We start from the raw sequence: 24,813 nt of genomic DNA on the forward strand, positions 1-24,813 counted from the left end.
TATATTGACATCTACATTTGACCTATATTCTCTTGCTGTGACTGGTTCATGAAGCAGTTGAGTGCGTATCTTCCATGATTGCTCACATTTATGGGCCAGGCATGTGCCTAGTGTTACATCCAATACCGATTTAATGTCTGCAACCCTCTTTCGATCTGGGCTGCCCACCCCCACTTTACAGCTGGGAAACGAGGCTTATGGTGCAATTCTCAGCGTCATGAAGACCGCACACGTGTCTGCGTCAGGACCCAGACTCTTAAAGTCTGTGTGTTTAACCATTTCCTATCCGGCCCGGTAGACAACACAGACTATCAGGAAAAGAATGTGGGGACCGTCACACTCTCTCTCTTGCCACGGCCCCGGCTCAGGGCCAGCCCGAGGTCAGCTCAGACCCCCTGGGTCAGGCCCACCCACCGGGTCAGGCCCATGGAACTGTGGTCCGAGCAGGAAAGGGGAAGCTGCTCTCAGACAAGGATGGCAGAGAGCCGAAGGTTTCTCAGCGGCCACAGGGGCTGTGCGCTGCCTACCCACTTCTTAGTAACCCCAGCACTAACATGCATGGGGGCCTCCCCACGCCGCTTTCCAGTCATTCATGCGCAGAGCTCAGTGGGGTGCAGGGCTGGGGTGGGTGGGGGACAGGGTCAGGGGAGCTGGAGGACGCACAGCTCCCGGGAGGGGCTGGCGCAGCTGCAGCCGCCCCGCCCCATGAGCTCACCCCTGGCAGTGTTTGTCCAGGGTGACATCATCCGGCCCTCCAGCCGCTGCAGTGGAGCAGGGAAAATCAGCCTGGCTATTTCTAGCTGTTCCCGAATAGTGCGTGCTATTCAGGGGCTGGGAAATGTGACACCGTGCCTGCCCGCTATCAGCTGCTGCGGGCAAGGCAAACAGCTTATCAGTGAATAGTCACTGATTACCGCCCTTATCAACAGGCCCATTAGAATGGCAAGAGCTGGTGTGTGTGTGTGTGTGTGTGTGTGTGTGTGTGTGTGTGTGTGTGAGATTTCAAAGTAGTTTAGTCCAAGAATATGTAAAAGACCCACCGTGACAACAATTACTATTATTTCTTTAGCTCTTACTGTGTGCTAGGAATTATGCTAAATGTTTTTGTATATATTAACTAATGGAATCCCTATTACCACCTTGCAAAATAGGCATTACCTCTCCCCCGACACATACACTCATACATACATACTCTTCCGGTTAGGAAGCTGAGGCCTGAGAGAGGGGTAATTTGCAAGGTCAGACAGCAGCAAAGCCCACACTGGCAGGCACTGGTCTGCATCGCTCTGCGGCCACGGGACAGCTCTGCGGCCAGAGGGATGGCCAGCTCAGTAAGGACTCAACAGAACACAGACGAGGGCTGTTTCCACCAAGAAACCTCAGCACCAAAGCTGGGCTATTGGCCAGCCTGGCGTCTCTCACCTCACTAGACCCCCATCTTGTAAAGGGACAGGGCGTGGAGAGTAGTATTTATGAAGAACCTGTGCTGAAATGATAGAAAAGCTGTAGACTGGTTTCTGCCCCAGTTCCTACAGTGGGCACTTCCTAGGACAGTGGTCGGCAAACTGCGGCTTGCAAGCCGCAGTTTGCCGCTCTGTTGACTAATGAGTTTGCCGACCACTGGGATAGGGGCTTAATCACAAGGAGCAACAACAGCCTGTAATTATTGGAATCGAGAGTTAGGTCAGTGGTTGGCAAACTCATTAGTCAACAGAGCGGCAAACCGTGGCTCGCGAGCCGCATGTGGCTCACGAGCCGCAGTTTGCCGACCACTGTCCTAGGTGATAAGAGCAGTGTTTGTTCTAATATTTGGTCTTTGATTCTGGCACCCCTGGAATTTCCTTCCTGACAGTCCACTCGCCACACCAGCCAGGGGTGCTGCCCCAGGGGAGTCTGTCTGCCAAGGGGACGATCACAAAGGCCGCGCTCGACGATGCCCACAAACACGGTCACTCTGGAGTCCAAAGTCAGGCACTGAGCTTCGGCGGATGGTGCGGTGCCCGCTGCGCCCGGGATGGCAAGCCGCGCGCCACAGCCCACCCCGGGAGAGGCCGGCTCCGGAGGTTAACGCCTGCCCTGGGTCACGCAGGGACAGGACAGCGCCTCCAGGCTCATCACAGGTTCGGTGCTGTCAACATGAAGTAGGCAGACCTTTCTTCTGGTGAAATAAAACTTATTTAAACAAATGGGGCCCTAGCCATTTGGCTCAGTGGATAGAGCGCTGGCCTGCGGACTGAAGGGTCCCAGGTTCGATTCCAGCCAAAGGCTCATGCCTGGGTTGCAGGCTTGATCCCCGGTAGGGGGCGTGCAGGAGGCAGCCGATCAATGATTCTCTCTCATCATTGGTGTTTCTATCTCTCCCTTCCTCTCTGAAATCAATAAAAACATATTTTTTAAAAAGGGTAGTTTATTTCGCCAGATGCCTTCAGCAGCTAATTCTCTTGGTGCACAGGCAGCACTGTTGCTTCGGTGCTTACACTTGCCGGAGAACAGGAGACACAGCAGGAAGAGGGCTCCAGCTCAGCCCGTGCACCAGGGAAGCATCAGCCGTCCTGGGACCGCAGTCCACGAAGAGCTTGCTTGCTGCCATGTGGTTGGCTGCCAAGCTGACAAATCTGCTCCTGTAGGTGGAAGACTGCTTTGGTCCCTCCGGAGGAGGCTATATAATCCTGTGCTACTTCAGTGAACAGTTTTTGAATCTTTTTTTTCCCCAACACATATTTCCAAGGCATGAAGTCAGTCCTTTCTTGCATGGCAGACACACAGATGGCTGGGGTGGGGGAGGGGGTCCCGCACTCTGCTTTAACTGGAACACTCAGGAGCGGCCTGTGAGTGGAACGCCTCGAGCCCGCTCTCCACCCTCCCGACCTGTCCTGTTTGCTGTGGGGATGGACGGAGGCAGCAAGCAGTTCAAAGGCAGGAGCTGGCTCAGATACGGTCCACGTGCCAACAGACTTTACCAGACGATACTCCATCAGACCAGCTCCTGCAGACATGGCCCCTCTTCAGCCTTTAGCTGGAGGGGATGTCGGGAACTTGCACCGGCTTTCCCTCTCCGCGTTCACAGCTCCGCCCCGAGCAGCTCCGAAGGGGGAGGTTGTTCCGTCACCTATGTGGGCAGCTGGCAGAACCAGGGCCCAGATCCTGACTCAGCCGCCCCATCCAAACCCATGGGGAGCAAGGACCCAGGAGTTACAAACACGCTTATGGGTGTCTCTGTGACGTCAGTGGGTAAATATCCTCACGCGTCCCCACTGAATAAATATGAACTGATGCTCGGCCTGGAGTCTCCCACGCCCCGAGGGTGGGACAGGGGCAGGGGGGAGGTCCAGCCTGCTCCCCACGAGGCCTCACACGGGTGAGCCAATCCCTCCGTATCTCCATTTCCATGGGTAACAGAGCTGCTATGCCTACCTGCTCAGGGTGGTGAGCATTAATGAGATGAGTTAGTGGGCCATGCTTGTCAGCACAGCGGATGTTTGGTACATACTGGCTTTTGTAATGACCAAACTTTCCTTTCCAATAATCCGAAGACCGGAGGATAGTGAAATGTCACTCCAAGTTAAGAAAAACAGTCAAGAATTTTCATGACAAAACCACGTGAGGGGTCTTCGAGCTTGAGATAGGGAGACACCTGGAGACTTGAAGGGTGGCTCGTCTGAGTTGAATGTGTTGTAAGCGTAAAAGGCATGCCAGATTTGGATACTTATTTTGAAAAAAAGAATCTAAAATATCTCATTAATAATGTTAAAATATTGGTTATATACTGTTGATATAACGCCTTGGGCGTGTTGGGCTGGATAAAATGTATAATTAAAGTTAACGTCAGCTGCCTCGTCTCCCCTTAAAATGTGGCTCCTGTAAACAACACTCCTCCGATGTCTCGCTCTGTGTTTTGGGACCATGCTATTCTAGAACTCTGAGGTCACTGGGAGAAGTTCACTGAGCTCCATCCTGGGGCCAGGACAGAGGTAAGGCGTCTCCCCAAGGTGCTGCATGAAAGTAACTGGATCGCCCTCACTGGTTTGGCTCAGTGGATAGAGCGTCAGCCTGCGGACTGAAGGGTCCCAGGTTCGATTCTGGTCAAGGGCATGTACCTTGGTTGTGGGCACATCCCTAGTAGGAGGTGTGCAAGAGGCAACTGATCGATGTTTCTCTCTCATTGATGTTTCTAGCTCTCTATCCCGCTCCCTTCCTCTCTGTAAAAAATCAATGAAATATATTTAAAAAAAAGAAAAGAAAAGAAAAAGAAAGTAACTGGATCACAAGGGAAGAACACAGCCAGAGATGTCACAGACCGCTCACCGCACCGTTAACCAGTCTCCCTGCTGCCCTGTGCAGTCACATGGAAAGTTCAGATGTCCATTCAGCGACCTCCTCGTCCTCCCTGCCACGTGCCACGTCCGTCACAGCCTCCTCCGGCTGCAGGTTAGTGCGTGACATTTTTATCACCATCCACAAATGCACTGACTGATGCACAGGGCCTGGGGAGGGTGGGCTCTGCTTAAAACCATGTGCTTAGCTCATGGGCTGACCCTTCCACTGGGGAGGCCACAGTAATGGGAAGACACCCCTGAACCAACCAATAGCAAATAGTCAAACAGCTCACTACCCGGTCTATTTAAATGAGAACAGCGATTTCCACTTAAAACAGGCGACACCTGACTCCTTAGTCAGGGGCACTGACCTCTTCCCCCCGGATTATCAAATAATAAAATGACAAGCCAACACAGTAAGAGCTGTCTGGTGTGAATGAATCAGAATTCTACCTACCTTCCTTTTTTTGTCAGATCGGCAAAAAAGGTATTTCTTGGTGTGTCGCAGGATTGTAGTGATTAGTTAATGTGTGCCATGGGGTGAAAGGGTTTAAAAATCACTGAACTAGAGGATAAGCAGTGAAAGGAGACCCATCCCTTCATGCCAGCCACATCACACAGCATTCCGTAGCATTTCCTTAGTTTTCCATAATAGGTACCATCTCAATATACTTGACAGAAAAAAACCTGGAATTCCCAAATGCATAGTTAAGAAATTAAGTAATTTTACTTCTTTTTGAGGACCTATGGAGTCTCAAAGCTATGTTGGGGTATATTTCTTATGGCAGCCCCTACCTCTGCAATGCTATTATATACTGTATCAGCCTTTAAAGATAGTCAAGACAGGGCTTTGGCAATTATGCAGCTAAGTTCCAGAAAAAATGCTCTAAAGGAAAATTTTACGACAGGAAGGAGTGATGTTTTCCAGGAGAAATAACACTGTGTGTTGAACATGTACAGTATCTTAAGAGCTCTATCCCCCAATCTATATATATAAAAAGGCAGTGACCGTGACGACCGAAACAACCAGTCAACCGAACAGCAGGCTGCATGGGGTAACCAGACTGGCAGGGGGGGCAGTGAGGGACGACCAAACAGCAGGCTGTGTGGGGCGAACAGGCCAGCAGGGGGGTAGTGAGGGACGACCAAACGACCAAACAGCAGGCTGTGTGGGGCAACCAGGCTGGCAGGGGGGGCAGTGAGGGATGACCAGGCTGGTGGGGAGGCAGTTGGGGGGGGCAGTTAGGGGCAACCAGGCTGGCAGGGGGGCAGTTAGGGGCAACCAGGCCAGCAAGGGGGGCAGTTAGGGATGACCAGGCTGGTAGGCAGAGGCGGTTAGGGGCAACCAGGCTGGCAGGGGGGCAGTTAGGGACAATCAGGCCAGCGGGGGGGGGGCAGTTGGGGGCAACCAGGCCAGTGGGGGGAGCAGTTAGGGGCAACCAAGTCAGCAGGGGGGGCAGTTAGGGGTGACCAGGCCAATAGACAGAGGCGTTTAGGGGCAACCAGGCTGGTGGGGGGGGCAGTTAGGGGTGACCAGGACGGCAGGGGGGGCAGTGAGGGGCAACCAGGCCAGTGAGGGGGCAGTTGGGGGTGACCAGGCCAGCGGGGGGGGGGCAGTTAGGGGTGACTAGGCCAGCAGGCAGAGGTGGTTAGGGACGACCAGGCTGGTGGGGAGGGGCATTTAGGGGCGACCAGGCTGGCAGGCAGAAGTGGTTAGGAGTGATCAGGCTGGCAGGGGGCAGTTAGGGGTGATCAGGCAGGCAGGCAGGCAGGCAGATGAGTGGTTAGGAGCCAGAAGTCCAGGATCAGGCCTAAACTGGCAGTCGGACATCCCCCGAGGGGTCCAGGATTGGAGAGGGTGCATGCTGGGCTGAGGGGACCCCCTTCCTCCCCCTATGCATGCATTTTGTGCACTGGGCCTCTAGTTTTAAATAAGGGAGATATCTTAAACTTACAGTAGATAGAATACATACTCTATAGAATTTACAATCTATTTTGCTAGAGAGTGTGTATATCACAGCAGGAAGGACTCCTGTACATCAGTGTGTCTATTAACAAATCACTTGGCAGGTACACACTTGTAATAAGAAGCACCATGGAAATCTAAAGTACAGACTAATGAATATAGACAGTAACACTGTAGTATAATGTAATGTGATAAATACTGCTACATGGGCAATCGTATTATAATATATAAATGTATCAAAGGAAATGCTTCAACTTTATAGGCTTAAATTTGATACCCAAATGCATCGAAGTATCCCTTAACCTTATACAGTGTGACATGCCGAATTTATTCAATAAAATTACTTGCAATTCCTCTCTATAATGTTGGAAGTGCTTTTGCATCCTAGAACACCAGTCCCTGTTCACGAGCCAAATCCCATCACAGGTTACAGCTGAGAAAACACCGGCTTCAGAGTGCAGTGGCAGGGCTGTGGGAAGCAGGCAGGTGCTGGGGGCGGAGGGTGCATGCCTGGGAAAAGCAGGCCTGGCAGGAGAGGGCAGCACCCTCTCCGCCTCCCGTACTCTGAGCGAACGGCACATTCCTGTCGAGGGAAAGGTTTGATTTCCCAGCACAACCCGGACTTTGCAGGACTGCTGTGAGGACTGCAAAACGGGGCCATCTCTTCGGAGAACTGCTGGATGGTTTCTTATAAAATTAAACAAGTATCTACCCTCTACTTGTAGGTATTTACCCAAGAGCAACGCAACCTCCTACAGTAGGAGCCCAAATGTCGCGGAGATGAAGGAGATCGTGTGCGTGGAAGTGACTCGCACAGAGCCAGGCGCGAGGTAGGAGCTTGTTAAATAGCATTTCTACCTCCTTTCATGTTTCCGCACATAGAAACATAGAAAGAGTGCGTGGTTTATAAGGCGGAGCCGTCCTCTTCCCATCTGAGAGTCACAGCGGGACGCTGCTGGGTGGCCCTGCACCCAGGTTAAGACTCTGACAATGTGTTGTCCTCCGAACAGCTGCTGGCTCTGGGCTTTGCTGTCTCCCAGATCCCAGCACGCCCAGCTCTCTGCCCGAGAAACCGAGTCACGGAGTACACTGTGTGTCACCCACAGGCCGCTTCTGACCTCCGTCCGGTTTCTGGGTTTGCTAACGGCGCAGTCCGTGCTGTGGCTCGTGGCCTTGACGCTCGAGCGAGGCTTCCGGAACAGCTGAGATCCCGAATCTTCTGGAACCCACCGAGCACTTAATAATTCTTTGCAATTTAATTGAAAGGCCCTGTTTATGGGACTTACATACAGTTTACGCCATAAACACTCCAAACTATCAAGTGGTGCCAAACCCACCGACTCTGCTGGAAAACTTGCTCCCACTCGCTGCTTGCTTTACGTGCTACACAAACGTCTGACGAAAGGAAGCAGGAAGCAGGACTGAGGACAAGGACCCAGGAAATGACTTTCCCCAAGCAGCGTGGCACGAACATGAACTTGAAGGAGCCACTGGTGAAACGCCTGTGCCCTGCATTCTCGCTGCACGCGTGCGCCCCCGTGGGTGTGGCCTTCGGACTGCAGCAGCATGAGATGAAAACACTCCACGCGTGAACCCGAACCATTGAAGTAGGTTTTTAAAAAATGCTTACAGCACTGCTTTTTCCTATGGGGAGCTAGCAAAGTTGCTAAAAAGAGCAATATTGCTATTCATGACAAGGTCTGTGCGATTATTATAATCTGCCTACACATACGCTGGATGTCAGAGGTGCTTTGTGGGTTGTTGGAAAAGAGAAGTCGTGACATAGAGATGCCCCTTCCAAACACAACAGCAAGTGTGGACCCAGAAACGCAGCCAAGTGGCATCCTGCCCCCAGTGGGCACACTCCACAGCCCTCTCCCGTGAGCAGGGCAAGTACGGATGATGACATAAGAGTGAGAGAAGGACAAGCTGGCCAGCAACAGAGGTGCCCACGGCTCTGGGTTAGGCCACCACCCAGTCCTGCCCACCTGGCATCCAGGCCTGGTTCTTGCAGCAACAGGCTGCTGCCCTGGGGGTCTCACCAGGTCCCCTCAGAGCCTGTAGCCCACACCAGGGCACCGGCAACGCGCCTGTCACTTTTTTTTTTAAATATATTTTTTATTAATATTTCACAGAGAGGAAAGGAGAGGGATAGAGAGTCAGAAACATCGATGAGAGAGAAACATCGATCAGCTGCCTCCTGCACACCCCCCACTGGTGATGTGCCCGCAACCAAGGTACATGCCCTTGACCGGAATCGAACCCGGGACCCTTCAGTCCGCAGGCCGACGCTCTATCCACTGAGCCAAACCGGTTTCGGCACGCCTGTCACTCTTAAGCCGCTCACAACAGCCTCATCTTCAGGGCGAGAGCCTTGTCTCTGCCAAGGGCCAGCCGGGCATTTGTAACATCGTTCGCGGGCCACACAGAACTACCAGCTTAAGCATTAGCCTGCTCTATTTGGTCAAACATTTAAGTCACCCCGAATGCCTTGTAAGGGCCGGACCAAATGCTATCGAGGGCCTTCTACGGAGGCCGGACGTTCCCCGCCCCTGTAATTAGGGAAACAGTAGAGGAAGGGCGGTGACTGCAGGAACCCGCAGGAGAAAAGCAACTTGGTTTTGGTGGGAAGAGGAAAGACTAGGAGAAAGCTTGGGAGAGAGAAAGGCTGATTTGGGCAGGGAGGCCTGGCTTTGCGTCAGAAAAGGCACCAACTTTCGGAAGGAAGTTAAGAAGGAAAGAAGAAGGAGGAGGGAGGGGAGGGAGGAAGCTGACTAGCGTGGAGACGTCTCCTCCACCTTCCAGGCCTCCTGGGCCTGTCTTCCCGAGAGGAACGGGCGTTCACCCATCCACGGTTCACTTCAGTTATTCACTCAGCACCACATGTGCCAGCCATTGCTTGGTGCCGGGAGTCAGCAGTGAACAAACAGAAACAGAGATCTGCTCCGTGGACTTGGACTCTGGGGGAAGATCTGAAGCCACCGGAGGCCGCAGCCACTCCCCGTGGGTGAGGGGGGTGTTCAGACCCTCTGCCCGTCCACTGCTAAGAAATATCCGATTTTAACTATCTGCAAAGGACAACCAGCCTTCACCATCTAGTAGCTGCCCATCCCCCTGAGGCCAGGGGCCATACCTTACTTTCTTACTTATTCTTTTAATGCACAGACAAAGCCCAGTGCCTGGTTGACAGCTGGCATTTAATAAGTGTGCAATTCGCATCCAGTACGTACCTTCTGAGGTCCCTGGAGACAGCGGCAAAGGCGGGCACCGGTGACCCCACCCGAGTGTCAGCATCCTGTCCAGGCATGCGCCCCCTCCCTCCTGCCTTGCCCCTTTGCCAGAGCGATGCTGGAGCTGAGCCCGGCCAGGCTCGAGCGCTCCCTCCTGCACTGTGGCCACCCCTTTAAGGTGTTGTTCTCACAGCACCACCGTCACTCTGGCTTGAGTTGGGTGCAGTGCCCTGGAAGCTTTTACTCAACTGTCCCTTAAGCCCATCAAGAACTCCTGGGTGGGAGCACGGTGAGGTGGGAGTTTGGGGCACTGTTCCCCACTCAGCCCGGACTGCCGGCATTCCTTCTCAATGCCCCCCCCACTCCGCCCCCAGGCCTCTAGGACAACCCCCTACTCCTGGGAGGGCAGTGTCCCTGCTGTGGAATCGGGCGGTGCCCCTGTCACTGCCACTGACTCTGAAGCGTGGGGTCTCCGAGTCTAAGGCAGCACAGTCCCGGGAAATACCAGGCACGCTACACGTGTCGTTCTGAATTTCCTGGCAGCCACGTTACAAAAAAGAAAAGGAGATATTAATTTTAATAATCTGTGCCATTTAGCACAACATGAAAATATTATCATTTCAACATGTCATCAACATGAACATTGCTAAGGAGATATTTTACACCCCTTTTCTCACACAAAGTCTTCCAAACCACTCTGGCCAGTCCTGCCCAGTGGATAGAGCATCGGCCTGCAGACTGAAGAGTCCCGGGTTCGAGTCCGGTCAAGGGCACGTAGCTAGGTTGCAGGCTCGATCCCGGGCCCCGGTGGTGGCACATGCGAGAGGCAACCAATCGATGTGTCTCTCTCACATCGATGTTTCTCTCTGTGTCTCTCCCCCTCCTACTCGCTCTAAAAAAAATCAATGGAAAAAATATCTTCGGGTGAGGATTAACCGGAAAACAAACAAACAAAAAAGACCTGCAAACCCACTGTGCACTTCACACTGAGCGCGCACGTCAGCGCCGACCAGCCTGGGCGCAGGGCTCAGCAGCCACGCGGCTCGGGGCGCTGCCCCGGAGGGCGAGGCTCCGAGCCTCCTGAAACCTCCGAGGACATCGTGGAGTTGCTGTGTCAAGATGAGTCTTTTGGCACGAAGATCAATTCAGGAAAAATCAAATATGCTTGCAAACTAAGAGCTCCAATCAGTTCTGCACGGGACATGTTTCTCCTACAACCCGGGTTACCATCTTGTAACAGAAGGCTGTTAACGAGGACAGTGCTGCTCCCCTTTGGCCACTAGAACCCTAAAACCTGGACACACTCACGCAGTGAGGACGTTTTTAAACTCACAGCTGCAATCACAGGAATGTGTCACCACGGGGGGGGGGGGAGTGGGCGGCGAGAGGCTTCTCAAGGTCGGGGTGTCCTGCCGTGACCACAGTGAGACCGGGGTGGGGGCGGAGGGGGCGGGGTCAGCCGCTGCTTCTAAACGGTCCCATTTACAGTGGGAAGACAAGGACCCTAGAAAGAGGCCAGACAAGACTCCCCTTCGTTTCCCACCTGTGGGCCTGAAGGTTCTGTCGGTCTGCGTGGACGCCCACACTGTCCGTGGATGGAAGGCTTACTTTTCCGGGGTCACGACCTGTGGGCTGCTAATGATGAAGCAGCAGTTTCAGGGGCTGCATCTGTCTCCCACATATTTGTACTGTTCCCAAATACGCATGGAAGGTATCCCAATCAGCAAATAAAAGTTAATGTAAAAGCATGGACAAATGACTAGTAGTTCTCTCCCTGCATTTTCCCAATCGGTGGGAAAGCACACACGTGGGTGTGGGAGGTTCTGGATGCGGACGTGGGTCCTTCCGTATCACAGCCACTAGTGCCCAGCTGGTCACTGCGGTCACCAGTCTGTCTCCGCAGCGGCTGGCCGCTGTCAGCCAGGACGCTCCCCACCACCCCAGCTCCTCCCTCCCTTACTGAGTTCACGTCTCCCACTGCGCACTGCAGCTACTGTTCACGGAAATACACCCAGCACGGCGGACTGCGCTATGCAACACGCACGGCTCCATTACAGTGTCTCCTCGGGCTTTCCCCACAAAACCCACATCTACATTTATCTACAGCGCCACCAATTTATGTCCACTGCCAAGACAAAAGGAAAAAAACAGTGAGGTCAAGGAAACCTTTATTAAGGAATTGGACCCAAAGGACAATCACACCCGTCCTCCATTCTGGGGCAATCTCTCGCCAGCCTTGGTCCCAAAGGATGTTCTATTTAACTGCTGAGGGCAAGAGATGGGTGGGCGGTTTTGAGCTAAGCTCTTCAGGTGCTGGCCAGCTCTGCTTTTGGGGAAAACGGGCAGATGACCTTTTGAAGTTAGTCATTTCCAGCTGGTCTACTACTAATCTAGCTTTGTCTCCTTTGAACGGTATCAAGAGTGAGCGGGTAGGAGAGAAAAAAACAAATCCGCCTGGAGAGCGAGGGATGAGCAGTTAGGTTCCCCATCTGGCCGGCAGACTGGATCCATCCACGTACTGGATCTCTGCGTGGGCAGGCGGGCAGGCAAGCTTCTCCACCTCTTATAAACACCGCGTGTGCACAGGACGCATGTGCAAGGCTGGCTCCCCGGTCTCCAAGCGGGCTGTAATGTTTCACTTCATTCCTAAACCCTAAAGAGAAAAGCAGCCAGCCCTGGGCCCGCGGTTTGAGCTGCGTATCTTGGCAGGAGACCGGAGCGTGCAGCGCCCCTGCCCAGCTCTGTTTCTGCGCCTCCCGCTGAGCGCCTGTGGCTGAGGCTGGCGGGGCCCAGCGCGCCCTTCCGGCCGCAGGGTGGCCGCAAGTGCCTGCACACAGCAGTTTCCCTCACGAGCAAGCCTTCCTGCCCACCGAGCACTATATTTAGAGCCATCTCTTGGCATGCTAGCTTATATTTCTGGGCTTCCTGCCACTCAGACAAAAAAAAAAGGGGGGGGGGATAAGAAAAGCGGGTTGGGTCCCAGTGCTGACCCAAACAGCAAGCGTGCAGTGTGGCCTCGCCATGCGCTTCGGTCAGAGGTCCTTCCTGCTTTAGAGCAGCCGCCCGGACACAGCTCTGCAGGACGCCCCCCCTGCTTCTCTAGAGGCAACATGTCCCCCTAAAGGGCATTTAAAAACATATTTTATTGATTTGTTACAGAGGAAGGGAGAGGGATAGAGAGTTAGAAACACCAATGAGAGAGAAACATCGATCAGCTGCCTCCTGCACACCCCCTACTGAGTATGTGCCCGCAACCAAGGTACATGCCCTTGACTGGAATCGAACCTGAAACCCGTCAGTCCACAGGCCGACACTCTATCCACTGAGCCACACTGGTTAGGGCTAAAGGGCATTTTGTAGTGAAGGAAGCAGTGAAGCAAATTTCTAGGGAAAGACCAGGATGTTTTGAGATGTTAAAGTAGCACTAGCCATGCTGGGACTGTCGACCACCCCTGAGAAAAGTTACTCCAAAACCATGCGGCTGCTGGGACGGGACCGCACAGGGCTGGATGCCCGCCTCCTCACCCTGCACCGCAGGACCAGGAGAGACACTTGGCATTTGGGAATATCAGGCTCTTCACCAGGAAGGGAAGCAACAGGGCCAGAGCCCGGGACACAGACGCGCTGAGCCAGCGCTCTGGAGCCAAGCGCTGGCCTGGGGGAAGGACAGCACCCGCCCGCCCCCGAAGCAGAGGGTCCGACTCGTGTTGCCAGCGTGCTCTTTCCTGCAATCACGTGCACCGAGGCAAGCTCACCATTTCTTTCAGGTCAAGTCCCAGCTGGACATGAAACATAAGCCAGAACTAAACCTTTGTCATTTAAATGTCTGAATCCAAGGTGGCTGGGGGTTGCTTCACCACAGCAGACTGAGTCTGACCTGACCATTGCAGGCACTTAGCAAACAATGACCAAGAATAGCAGACGGTGGTTGTGACAGTCCCTCAGGGTCCGGGGACCAAGGAGGCCCTCAGGACAGTCCTCACACAGTGCTCATCCCATCCCACCACAGCACAAGATTTGGGTCGACTTCCAGCTCCACCAACACCCACTTGCTAGGCGTCCTGTGGAGTGTCACCCGTGCTGGGTGTCTGTGGAGTGTCACCCGTGCTGGGCGTTCTGTGGAGTGTCACCCGTGCTGGGTGTCTGTGGAGTGTCACCCGTGCTGGGCGTCCTGTGGAGTGTCACCCGTGCTGGGCGTCCTGTGGAGTGTCACATGTGCTGGGTGTCCTGTGGAGTGTCACCCGTGCTGGGCGTCCTGTGGAGTGTCACCCGTGCTGGGCGTTCTGTGGAGTGTCACCCGTGCTGGGCGTGCTGTGGAGTGTCACCCATGCTGGGTGTTCTGTGGAGTGTCACCCGTGCTGGGTGTCCTGTGGAGTGTCACCCGTGCTGGGCGTCCTGTGGAGTGTCACATGTGCTGGGCGTCCTGTGGAGTGTCACCCGTGCTGGGTGTCCTGTGGAGTGTCACCCATGCTGGGCGTCCTGTGGAGTGTCACCCGTGCTGGGCGTTCTGTGGAGTGTCACCCGGGCTGGGCGTCCTGTGGAGTGTCACCCATGCTGGGCGTCCTGTGGAGTGTCACCCATGCTGGGCGTCCTGTGGAGTGTCACCCATGCTGGGCGTCCTGTGGAGTGTCACCCGTGCTGGACGTCCTGTGGAGTGTCACCCGTGCTGGGCGTCCTGTGGAGTGTCACCCGTGCTGGGCATCCTGTGGAGTGTCACCCGTGCTGGACGTCCTGTGGAGTGTCACCCGTGCTGGGCGTCCTGTGGAGTGTCACCCGTGCTGGGCGTCCTGTGGAGTGTCACCCGTGCTGGGCGTCCTGTGGAGTGTCACCTATGCTGGGTGTTCTGTGGAGTGTCACCAGTGCTGGGCCTTCTGTAGAGTGTCACACTTGCTGAGCGTTTTGGACAGAACCACAGGCTGACACAGCCATTTTGCTAACATCCACACCTTATTTGCAAAACTGGCTTTGTAACTGTGTTCTCCAACTCAATTTCAGCTATTAAAATGATTTGTTTAGGAGTGTAAGAAGACCGTAATCGCTTATAATAATGAAATAGCTAATACTTATTAGGCTCGTACTGTATGAAAGGCACTGTTTGATAAGTTTTATGCTGCTACCTCATTTACACTTCATAAAACCTTAGAAGGCCTGGCCGGCGTGGTTCAGTGGTTGAGAGTCGACCTATGAACCAGGAGGTCATGGTCTGATTTCTGGTCAGGGCACATGCCTGAGTTGTGGGCTCGAACCTCAGTGTGGGGCGTGCAGGAGGAGCTGATGAATGATTCTCTCTCTCCCTCTCCTTTCCTCTCTGAAATCCATAAGAATATGTTAGAAAACAACAACACAGGAGGTCGCCACCAGCACAGCACGTCAATTCCAAAGCACACGGTTCTGTCCACATTCTAAGCTGTTTGAAATCAGGGTACATCTTACAATCAAGTTATGCAGTTTAACTGAGAGCAATTTTTCTTTGTGAGTTACTCATAAAATAAAGTTGTATTCTAAAATGCATGCTGCCTCAGATACAATAAAATACGGTATTATTAGCCCCATTTCACAGACGTAGAAACTGAGACCTGGAGAATTTGAGTAACTTGCCCAAGGTCACACAGCAAGTAAAGGACAGAGCAAGGATGTGACCCCAGGTTTTTCTGGCTCCAAAGTTCACAGTCTGAACTGGTAAGTACACTGCCAGAAGCCACAGGTTTTAGAAACACTCGTTCATTCAGCACTTAGCATCTGTGACGAGCCCCCGACCGCGAAGGCAGGGTGCTGGGCACCCAGAGGAGCAAGAAGCGTTTCCTCCGCCCAGCCAGGGTCTGCGGTCTAGCTTCCCACGACGACGGGCTCCAGAGCAGCAGCAGCGCTAAGTCCGGGCTGTCTTTTCTTCACAGAGCTGTTTTGTTCAACAGCTAAACGTCGCACTCCCACGAGCCGCCTTCCACGGGTGAGTCCTATTTAAGTCAACATTTGAGTGTAACAGACAGACTTCTCCTCCTCCTAGTCACACCCGCATGTGCTACCCTTCCCGCGTGTGTGGGCAGGGTCTGGGGCTTGCTTGTAACCAACAGACTGGCAGAAGGGACGGGTGTCACTGCGGATTAGGCCGCAGGCTGTGGCTTCCATCTTGCCAGCAGACTGTCGTGCGGTCTCTGATGAAGCAAGTTGCCATGCTGGGGGGGGCACGTGGGAGGGAATGGAGGCTGTCTCTGAACATCAGCCGGCTAGGAGCTGGGGCCCGCAGTCCGATGCCCAAAGGGAGGGGACTCCTGCCAATAACCCCCCATGTGAGCTTGAGAGGATCCCTCCCCAGCCGAGGTCCAGAGGAGGCTTGGGCCGGCCGGCCTCTTACATGCAGCCTCAGGAGAGAGACCGGAGCATCTGCCCAGCGAATGCCCGGATCCCTGACCCGCAGACACGATGAGATGATCAGCGTGGGTTCCTTCAAGATGCTGCCCACGCTGTGGTCGCCTGTCACGCGTGAACAGATAACCAATACAGCTGGGGCGAAGGCACATCCCTTCGTGTCGGGGCCTCCATGATGTTCTCCAACAGCTGACGCCACAAGCTGCAACAGGCGAGATGGTGAAGCCACAGCAGCTCCGCGGGCACTGGGCCAGGCCGCACGGCTGGGTGCCACTGAGGCGAGGCCGCACTCACCAGCAGGAGCTCCCTCTCTGGTTGCTGCCCCGAGAAACACTCCAGGTAACGCTTTGGAAAGGCGAGTGGACTTCTCACTGTCCTGACTCGGAAGTGCTCTGGTACAAAGACACCCTCCTCTTCCCTCCCGTGAGCGCCTTCTGCGGTCAGAGCCGCCTCCGCTGAGGGCCTCCCTTCTCACAGCGCAGTGCAAGCGACAGCGCACGCCCGGAACGCAGGCAGCGCTCTTGTGAAACTGAGTCTGGAGCCAGAGGGGCACTAGCCTTATCGGGCGATCACTTGGTAAGGTTTTCAAATGTCTCATCTCCCTGTTGTACACCTGAAACTAATATAACAGCGCATGTCAACTACCAGTGAAATAAAACTTAAAAAGAATACCTGGGTCTCCTAAGCACCCTGGGCTCCCAAAGAATCTAACCTGGCTTTCCGGAGACTTTCTTGGCGTCCAGCTCCCTGGAAATCTCTATAGCAACCGCCCCCCATGCTCAGACAGCCTGGGGCTAAATACCGCCACAGCGGTGAGCCTGGGCCCCAGGGCAAGCCTGATGCTACAGAAAGCTTTTGGGTAGGAGGGAGCCCTGGAGGAGGGAGTGGGGGAGGAGGGAGCCGTGGAGGAGGGAGCGGTGGAGGAGGGAGCGGGGGAGGCGGGAGCCCTGGAGGAGGGAGCCGTGGAGGAGGGAGCCCTGGAGGAGGGAGCGGTGGAGGAGGGAGCCGTGGAGGAGGGAGCGGTGGAGGAGGGAGCCGTGGAGGAGGGAGCGGTGGAGGAGGGAGCGGTGGAGGAGGGAGCGGGGGAGGAGGGAGCCCTGGAGGAGGGAGCCGTGGAGGAGGGAGCCCTGGAGGAGGGAGCGGTGGAGGAGGGAGCCCTGGAGGAGGGAGCGGGGGAGGAGGGAGCCGTGGAGGAGGGAGCGGTGGAGGAGGGAGCGGGGGAGGCGGGAGCCCTGGAGGAGGGAGCCGTGGAGGAGGGAGCCCTGGAGGAGGGAGCGGTGGAGGAGGGAGCCGTGGAGGAGGGAGCGGTGGAGGAGGGAGCGGGGGAGGAGGGAGCGGGGGAGGAGGGAGCCCTGGAGGAGGGAGCCGTGGAGGAGGGAGCCCTGGAGGAGGGAGCGGTGGAGGAGGGAGCCCTGGAGGAGGGAGCCCTGGAGGAGGGAGCCCTGGAGGAGGGAGCGGTGGAGGAGGGAGCCGTGGAGGAGGGAGCGGGGGAGGAGGGAGACCTGGAGGAGGGAGCCGTGGAGGAGGGAGCGGTGGAGGAGGGAGCGGTGGAGGAGGGAGCGGTGGAGGAGGGAGCGGTGGAGGAGGGAGCACTGGAGGAGGGAGCCCTGGAGGAGGGAGCGGTGGAGGAGGGAGCCCTGGAGGAGGGAGCCCTGGAGGAGGGAGCCCTGGAGGAGGGAGCGGTGGAGGAGGGAGCGGTGGAGGGGGGAGCCCTGGAGGAGGGAGCGGTGGAGGAGGGAGCGGGGGAGGAGGGAGCCGTGGAGGAGGGAGCGGTGAGGAGGGAGCCGTGGAGGAGGGAGCGGTGGAGGAGGGAGCGGGGGAGGAGGGAGCCCTGGAGGAGGGAGCCGTGGAGGAGGGAGCCCTGGAGGAGGGAGCGGTGGAGGAGGGAGCCCTGGAGGAGGGAGCGGGGGAGGAGGGAGCCGTGGAGGAGGGAGCGGTGGAGGAGGGAGCGGGGGAGGCGGGAGCCCTGGAGGAGGGAGCCCTGGAGGAGGGAGCGGTGGAGGAGGGAGCCGTGGAGGAGGGAGCGGTGGAGGAGGGAGCCGTGGAGGAGGGAGCGGTGGAGGAGGGAGCCCTGGAGGAGGGAGCGGGGGAGGAGGGAGCCCTGGAGGAGGGAGCCGTGGAGGAGGGAGCCCTGGAGGAGGGAGCGGTGGAGGAGGGAGCCCTGGAGGAGGGAGCCCTGGAGGAGGGAGCGGTGGAGGAGGGAGCCCTGGAGGAGGGAGCCCTGGAGGAGGGAGCGGTGGAGGAGGGAGCCGTGGAGGAGGGAGCGGGGGAGGAGGGAGACCTGGAGGAGGGAGCCGTGGAGGAGGGAGCGGTGGAGGAGGGAGCACTGGAGGAGGGAGCCCTGGAGGAGGGAGCCCTGGAGGAGGGAGCGGTGGAGGAGGGAGCCCTGGAGGAGGGAGCCCTGGAGGAGGGAGCGGTGGAGGAGGGAGCGGTGGAGGAGGGAGCCCTGGAGGAGGGAGCGGTGGAGGAGGGAGCGGGGGAGGAGGGAGCCCTGGAGGAGGGAGCCCTGGAGGAGGGAGCGGTGGAGGAGGGAGCGGGGGAGGAGGGAGCCCTGGAGGAGGGAGCCCTGGAGGAGGGAGCGGTGGAGGAGGGAGCGGGGGAGGAGGGAGCCCTGGAGGAGGGAGCCCTGGAGGAGGGAGCGGTGGAGGAGGGAGCGGGGGAGGAGGGAGCGGTGGAGGAGGGAGCCCTGGAGGAGGGAGCGGTGGAGGAGGGAGCGGGGGAGGAGGGAGCCCTGGAGGAGGGAGCGGTGGAGGAGGGAGCGGTGGAGGAGGGAGCGGGGGAGGAGGGAGCCGTGGAGGAGGGAGCGGTGGAGGAGGGAGCCCTGGAGGAGGGAGCCCTGGAGGAGGGAGCCCTGGAGGAGGGAGCGGTGGAGGAGGGAGCGGTGGAGGAGGGAGCCCTGGAGGAGGGAGCGGTGGAGGAGGGAGCGGTGGAGGAGGGAGCGGTGGAGGAGGGAGCGGTGGAGGAGGGAGCCCTGGAGGAGGGAGCGGGGGAGGAGGGAGCGGTGGAGGAGGGAGCGGTGGAGGAGGGAGCGGTGGAGGAGGGAGCCCTGGAGGAGGGAGCGGTGGAGGAGGGAGCCCTGGAGGAGGGAGCCGTGGAGGAGGGAGCGGTGGAGGAGGGAGCCGTGGAGGAGGGAGCGGGGGAGGAGGGAGCCCTGGAGGAGGGAGCCCTGGAGGAGGGAGCCCTGGAGGAGGGAGCGGTGGAGGAGGGAGCCCTGGAGGAGGGAGCCCTGGAGGAGGGAGCGGTGGAGGAGGGAGCCCTGGAGGAGGGAGCCCTGGAGGAGGGAGCCCTGGAGGAGGGAGCAGTGGAGGAGGGAGCGGTGGAGGAGGGAGCCGTGGAGGAGGGAGCCCTGGAGGAGGGAGCCGTGGAGGAGGGAGCGGGGGAGGAGGGAGCCGTGGAGGAGGGAGCGGTGGAGGAGGGAGCCGTGGAGGAGGGAGCAGTGGAGGAGGGAGCGGTGGAGGAGGGAGCCGTGGAGGAGGGAGCCCTGGAGGAGGGAGCCGTGGAGGAGGGAGCGGTGGAGGAGGGAGCGGTGGAGGAGGGAGCGGGGGAGGAGGGAGCGGTGGAGGAGGGAGCCCTGGAGGAGGGAGCCGTGGAGGAGGGAGCGGTGGAGGAGGGAGCGGTGGAGGAGGGAGCCGTGGAGGAGGGAGCCCTGGAGGAGGGAGCCGTGGAGGAGGGAGCGGTGGAGGAGGGAGCGGTGGAGGAGGGAGCGGGGGAGGAGGGAGCGGTGGAGGAGGGAGCCCTGGAGGAGGGAGCCGTGGAGGAGGGAGCGGGGGAGGAGGGAGCGGGGGAGGAGGGAGCCGTGGAGGAGGGAGCGGGGGAGGAGGGAGCCGTGGAGGAGGGAGCGGTGGAGGAGGGAGCGGTGGAGGAGGGAGCCGTGGAGGAGGGAGCGGGGGAGGAGGGAGCGGGGGAGGAGGGAGCCGTGGAGGAGGGAGCGGGGGAGGAGGGAGCCGTGGAGGAGGGAGCGGTGGAGGAGGGAGCCGTGGAGGAGGGAGCGGGGGAGGAGGGAGCGGGGGAGGAGGGAGCCGTGGAGGAGGGAGCGGGGGAGGAGGGAGCCCTGGAGGAGGGAGCCGTGGAGGAGGGAGCGGTGGAGGAGGGAGCCGTGGAGGAGGGAGCGGGGGAGGAGGGAGCCGTGGAGGAGGGAGCGGGGGAGGAGGGAGCGGGGGAGGAGGGAGCCATGGAGGAGGGAGCCCTGGAGGAGGGAGCGGTGGAGGAGGGAGCCGTGGAGGAGGGAGCGGTGGAGGAGGGAGCCGTGGAGGAGGGAGCGGGGGAGGAGGGAGCCGTGGAGGAGGGAGCGGGGGAGGAGGGAGCGGGGGAGGAGGGAGCCATGGAGGAGGGAGCCCTGGAGGAGGGAGCGGTGGAGGAGGGAGCCGTGGAGGAGGGAGCCATGGAGGAGGGAGCCCTGGAGGAGGGAGCCGTGGAGGAGGGAGCGGGGGAGGAGGGAGCGGGGGAGGAGGGAGCCGTGGAGGAGGGAGCGGGGGAGGAGGGAGCCGTGGAGGAGGGAGCGGTGGAGGAGGGAGCCGTGGAGGAGGGAGCGGGGGAGGAGGGAGCGGGGGAGGAGGGAGCCGTGGAGGAGGGAGCGGGGGAGGAGGGAGCGGGGGAGGAGGGAGCCATGGAGGAGGGAGCCCTGGAGGAGGGAGCGGTGGAGGAGGGAGCCGTGGAGGAGGGAGCGGTGGAGGAGGGAGCGGTGGAGGAGGGAGCCCTGGAGGAGGGAGCCCTGGAGGAGGGAGCGGGGGAGGAGGGAGCCGTGGAGGAGGGAGCGGTGGAGGAGGGAGCGGTGGAGGAGGGAGCCGTGGAGGAGGGAGCGGGGGAGGAGGGAGCCACTGCAGGACAGGGGAGGAGTAAACACTCACTGCGTCTGAGACAGGTCACAGAGACATGGAACAGACTGAAACCAGCAGTGGGTGAGTGTCAGTGACTCGATGTGGCCAGTGAGGCTCCCACCCCAGGACACCAGCCCATTGCACAAGCCAACGGGACTTCTCCTGCGGATGCCTGATAAAAACAAACCTCAAGGTCGTGTCGCCTTTTAAGTGACCACCTCCAAGAGGAACTACAGAGGCTGGAGGAGCCTGTCCCATCCCTGTGCTCCCAGCTCTCAGCGCGCATGTGTGCACCTGCCCAGCAGAGAGGTCTGCTCGCCGACAGTAAGCACGTTCTTGCGTATTTTTCTGTCTAGTTGGAGGGCACTGGCTTGCTCGGAGCCAACTACTGACAGATTCCCACTGGATCGATCTCTTAAATGAATACAACATCTTCGACAATCCACGTGGAAGGGACTAGGGGACCGCCTGAGGCCCAGTTTCCTTTGTGTGTGTTTTTTTTTTTTTAAATATATATTTTATTGATTTTTTACAGAGAGGAAGGGAGAGGGATAGAGAGTTAGAAACATCGATGAGAGAGAAACATCGATCAGCTGCCTCCTGCACATCTCCCACTGGAGATGTGCCCGCAACCAAGGTACATGCCCTTGACCGGAATCGAACCCGGGACCCTTCAGTCCGCAGGCTGACGCTCTATCCACCAAGCCAAATCGGTTTCGGCTTCCTTTGTGTTTTTAACCGGATGCATAAGGTCGACATCAGACATCATCACCCTCTCCAACTCGGTTCCATCCAGCGCTGTGCCGGACTGGCGCCCTGGCTCCCGGGGGTGACTCCTTTTATTTTGTTTATTTTTTACTTTTTAAATTTTTCTTTAAAAAACGATTATGTTTAGAGAGAGAAGAAGGGAGAGGGAGAGAGAAACATCAATGTAAGAGCAAGACATCAATCAGCTGCCTCCAGCACGCCCCGTACTGGGGATCGAAGCTGCAACGTGGGATGTGCTCTGACTGGGAATGGAACTGGCAACCTTTTGTGACGACTCCCAACCAGCTGAGCCAGGGCTTAAACTTTTATTTCTCAGTTACAATTTACATTCAACATGAATGTGTCAGGTGCACAGCACAGTGGTGAAGGCCGCTGTTAACACCCCTTCCCCACCCGTGTTTAGAGATTCACATTGTTTGACATCAGCCACGTAGCAGTATTCACAGCAGAGAAATCCGCAAACGATACAAACCAGGGCTTCCCTTTTTCTTTTATTATTTCTGGAGAGCTAAGTGCGTGAACATAAATTACTAAGTTATTTTCAACAAGTTATTTTTCAGCGTTACAGCGTAGGTCAGTACAGACGATGCTCTGCTGTGTAGGCAGACCTGGGAGTCTGTATGCGGATGGGGCCGAATCTGCGGTGGCAACATTTTTCACTAATAGCCACCACTTCCTTGACTATCCCAAATGCATCGTTCTCTGAGAATACAGTGCTCTGTCGGCTTCACTTTACCCGGAGTGTGGAAAAACGAGAAAATTATACAGCAAGAACCACAATAAGATACACTTGTTCGAATATTTCTCTTTCTGGACACTTCTAGAGTGAAATGGCAAGTGACGGACATTTGCCCTCATACAGACAAATGCTGCCTGACATGGGAATTATTTTTCTTCCCTGAAAGCAAAAAGCCAAGTATATTATGAACAGTAAAAACTTCGGTAAGAGAAAGAACATTTATCTTAATGACGAAGAGTAGCTCATAAAGTTGGCTTGAAAATATCATTTGTATTAGGCGTGCAATTTTTCAACATTTTTAAACTTCACATTTTGATATGTTTTTTTTCCAAGCAATATCTACAATCGTGATTTTTAATAGCTGCACAATATTCCACGATTCATTAAATAGTCCATTATTGCTAAACATTTAACTCTCTTGCAATGTTTCACTTTTATAAATAATATGAATGATATGCTTTCACACATACCTTTCACCCTATCCACTACTTTGGATTCTTTACTTAAGCTAGAGTCCGTGAAATAGAGTTGCTAAATCAATGGAAGAATGATTTTCATGACTCATAGAAAGAACTGCTAACTGATTTGCTAACAGAACTGGATAGCTTTGACATGTGACAAGGACTATGATTTTAGAGAGACAGGTAGGGAGAGGGAGAGAGAGAGAAACACTGATGAGAGAGAAACATCATCAATCGGCTGCTTCCCGCACTCTCCCTACCAGGGATCAAGCACGAATCCTGGGCATGTGCGCCGACGGAACTGAACTGCCACCGTGCGGTGCACAGGCTGACGCTCAACCATTTCTCTTGTGAAATGTCTGTGGCTGACACCTGCCATGCATTTCCTGGGATTTGGGATTTTTAAAAAAATCAATTTGAATGAATTGTTTACAATAATAAAAACGTTAAACTGCAAGTTGTTTTCCAAATTGGTCTTTTAATATCCTTTAATGTAATAACGTTTTCACTTTTAGGTAGTTAAGATTTCTGATTCTTTTCTTTTTGATTTGTTCAGTTCATTATAGTATTAGAATGCCATTTGCTATAATTCTATTTTTCTTTATATTTTTTACTTAATAACCAATATAATTTAGTTCGGTGTCGAAGAGGAAGGGTAGAGCTGATTTTGATCCCCCCCAAAATTGCTAAGAATCTATCCTGATATGATTTCATTAGCAGTCCCCCCTTCCCTACTGGCCATCCTGTGAGAAGCTCGTGGTCACGCAGGCGCGTGGCCTGTCTGTTTCCCGCAGCGGGCCGCGTGGCCCCTGGCCGGGACGATTCCCACAGCTGTGGTCAGACAGAGCGCTGTCCTGCGACTCCCGGAAACGACAATGCTGGTGGCCCTCAGGGCTCATTTTTTGGAAATTTCCTTAATATTCTTTCTCATGTTTGTTATCCTCCACCCCCGCCCCCCGAACTTTATTTTGAACAATTTCACGTCTACTTTTACATTTGGGTTTCTCTGCCGGCTCCCCCACTTGTGTGTTCTTCTTGATACATTCTGGACCGCTCTCAGGCCCAGTCTCATCTTCCTACCCTGGCTTTCAGGGTCTGGGCTGACACTGGGACAGACCGTCTGTGGTTGCGGGGGGGGGGGGGTCCTGGGTCTCTCTGCTTCCTTCCTTCCTTCCTTTTTAAAAAATGAATATACACATCTTATTTTATTATTTTTTTAACAAAGAATTTTCAGTTACAGTTTACATTCAATATTATTTGTATTAGTTTCAGGTGTACAGCGTAGTGGTTAGGTAACCATACTTTACAAAGTGTTCCCTGGTATTTCCAGGGCCCACCTGGCACCGAACATGGATATTACAATATTATTGACTATGTTCCCTATGCTGCACTTCACATCCCGTGACTGTTGTTAACTACCAGTCTGTACTACTCAGTCCCTTCATCTTGTCCCCCAGTCCCCCAAGGCCCTTCGTCCCCCCAGCAACCATCAGTGTTCTTAGTGTCTATGAGTCTGTCTCTCTTTGGTTTGTTCATTGATGTTGTTCGTTAGATTCTGTGTATAAGTGAAACCCTACGGTGTGTGTCTTTCTCCGTCTTAACCCCTCCAGTGCTTCGGTTTCCCTTACTGGGAAACGGTGATAACGCATCTGCTGGCTTGATGGAGAGATAAATAAAGTCCTATGAATATGAAGCATGGACCGCTGCTCCGTGTACTAGTATAGTGAGCGCTGTGTATGCCATTGTCATCGCTAAAATCTTTACAGTTATAACTCCGCAGGCACCAGAGAGGCCCCGTGTGGATGGATGAGTAACTCCATATACGAGAGACCTGGGCACAAACTTGACCCCTTGCGAAGGAGACTGCCCTCTGACAGAGCCCGTAAACCCAGACGCTTCAGCCTGCAGCCAGCAGACGTCCCACACCTACGTCCAGGAGAGCCTGGGAGAGAGATGAGACTCAGCTATGCTCTGCTGCTCCTTCCAGGAAGGGTGTTCTGCGGGGGAGGGGGTTGTTCTGCGGGGGGGGTGGGGGGGGGAGAGGGGGGAAGGCAGAGATGGGTAACCAGTAGGTTTTTCAGAATACTTTTCTCATTGCTAATGTATTACATTTGCAAACAGCATAGGTTACATTTGCTTTTAAATAATTA

General features: G+C 55.9%; 2 protein-coding genes across 2 annotated transcripts in view; one reads left to right on the forward strand and one right to left on the reverse strand.

Moving 5' to 3' along the window:
- The window catches only part of ZNF704 (zinc finger protein 704), a 129,060-nt gene that overhangs the window by 48,151 nt on the left and 56,096 nt on the right, over window positions 1–24,813 (reverse strand). The window lies entirely within an intron of this gene.
- Window positions 7,063–21,155, forward strand: LOC308236618 (uncharacterized protein; the record flags this gene model as incomplete). The annotated part of the gene is made up of 5 exons (XM_080646473.1): window positions 7,063–7,105; window positions 17,869–18,549; window positions 18,949–19,085; window positions 19,146–19,239; window positions 21,052–21,155. 5 exons carry the CDS (start codon window positions 7,063–7,065, stop codon window positions 21,153–21,155), a joined length of 1,059 nt encoding a protein of 352 aa, XP_080502599.1.

Source organism: Plecotus auritus (genome assembly GCF_963455305.1).
Source record: "Plecotus auritus genome assembly, chromosome: 11".
Lineage (NCBI taxonomy): Eukaryota > Metazoa > Chordata > Mammalia > Chiroptera > Vespertilionidae > Plecotus > Plecotus auritus.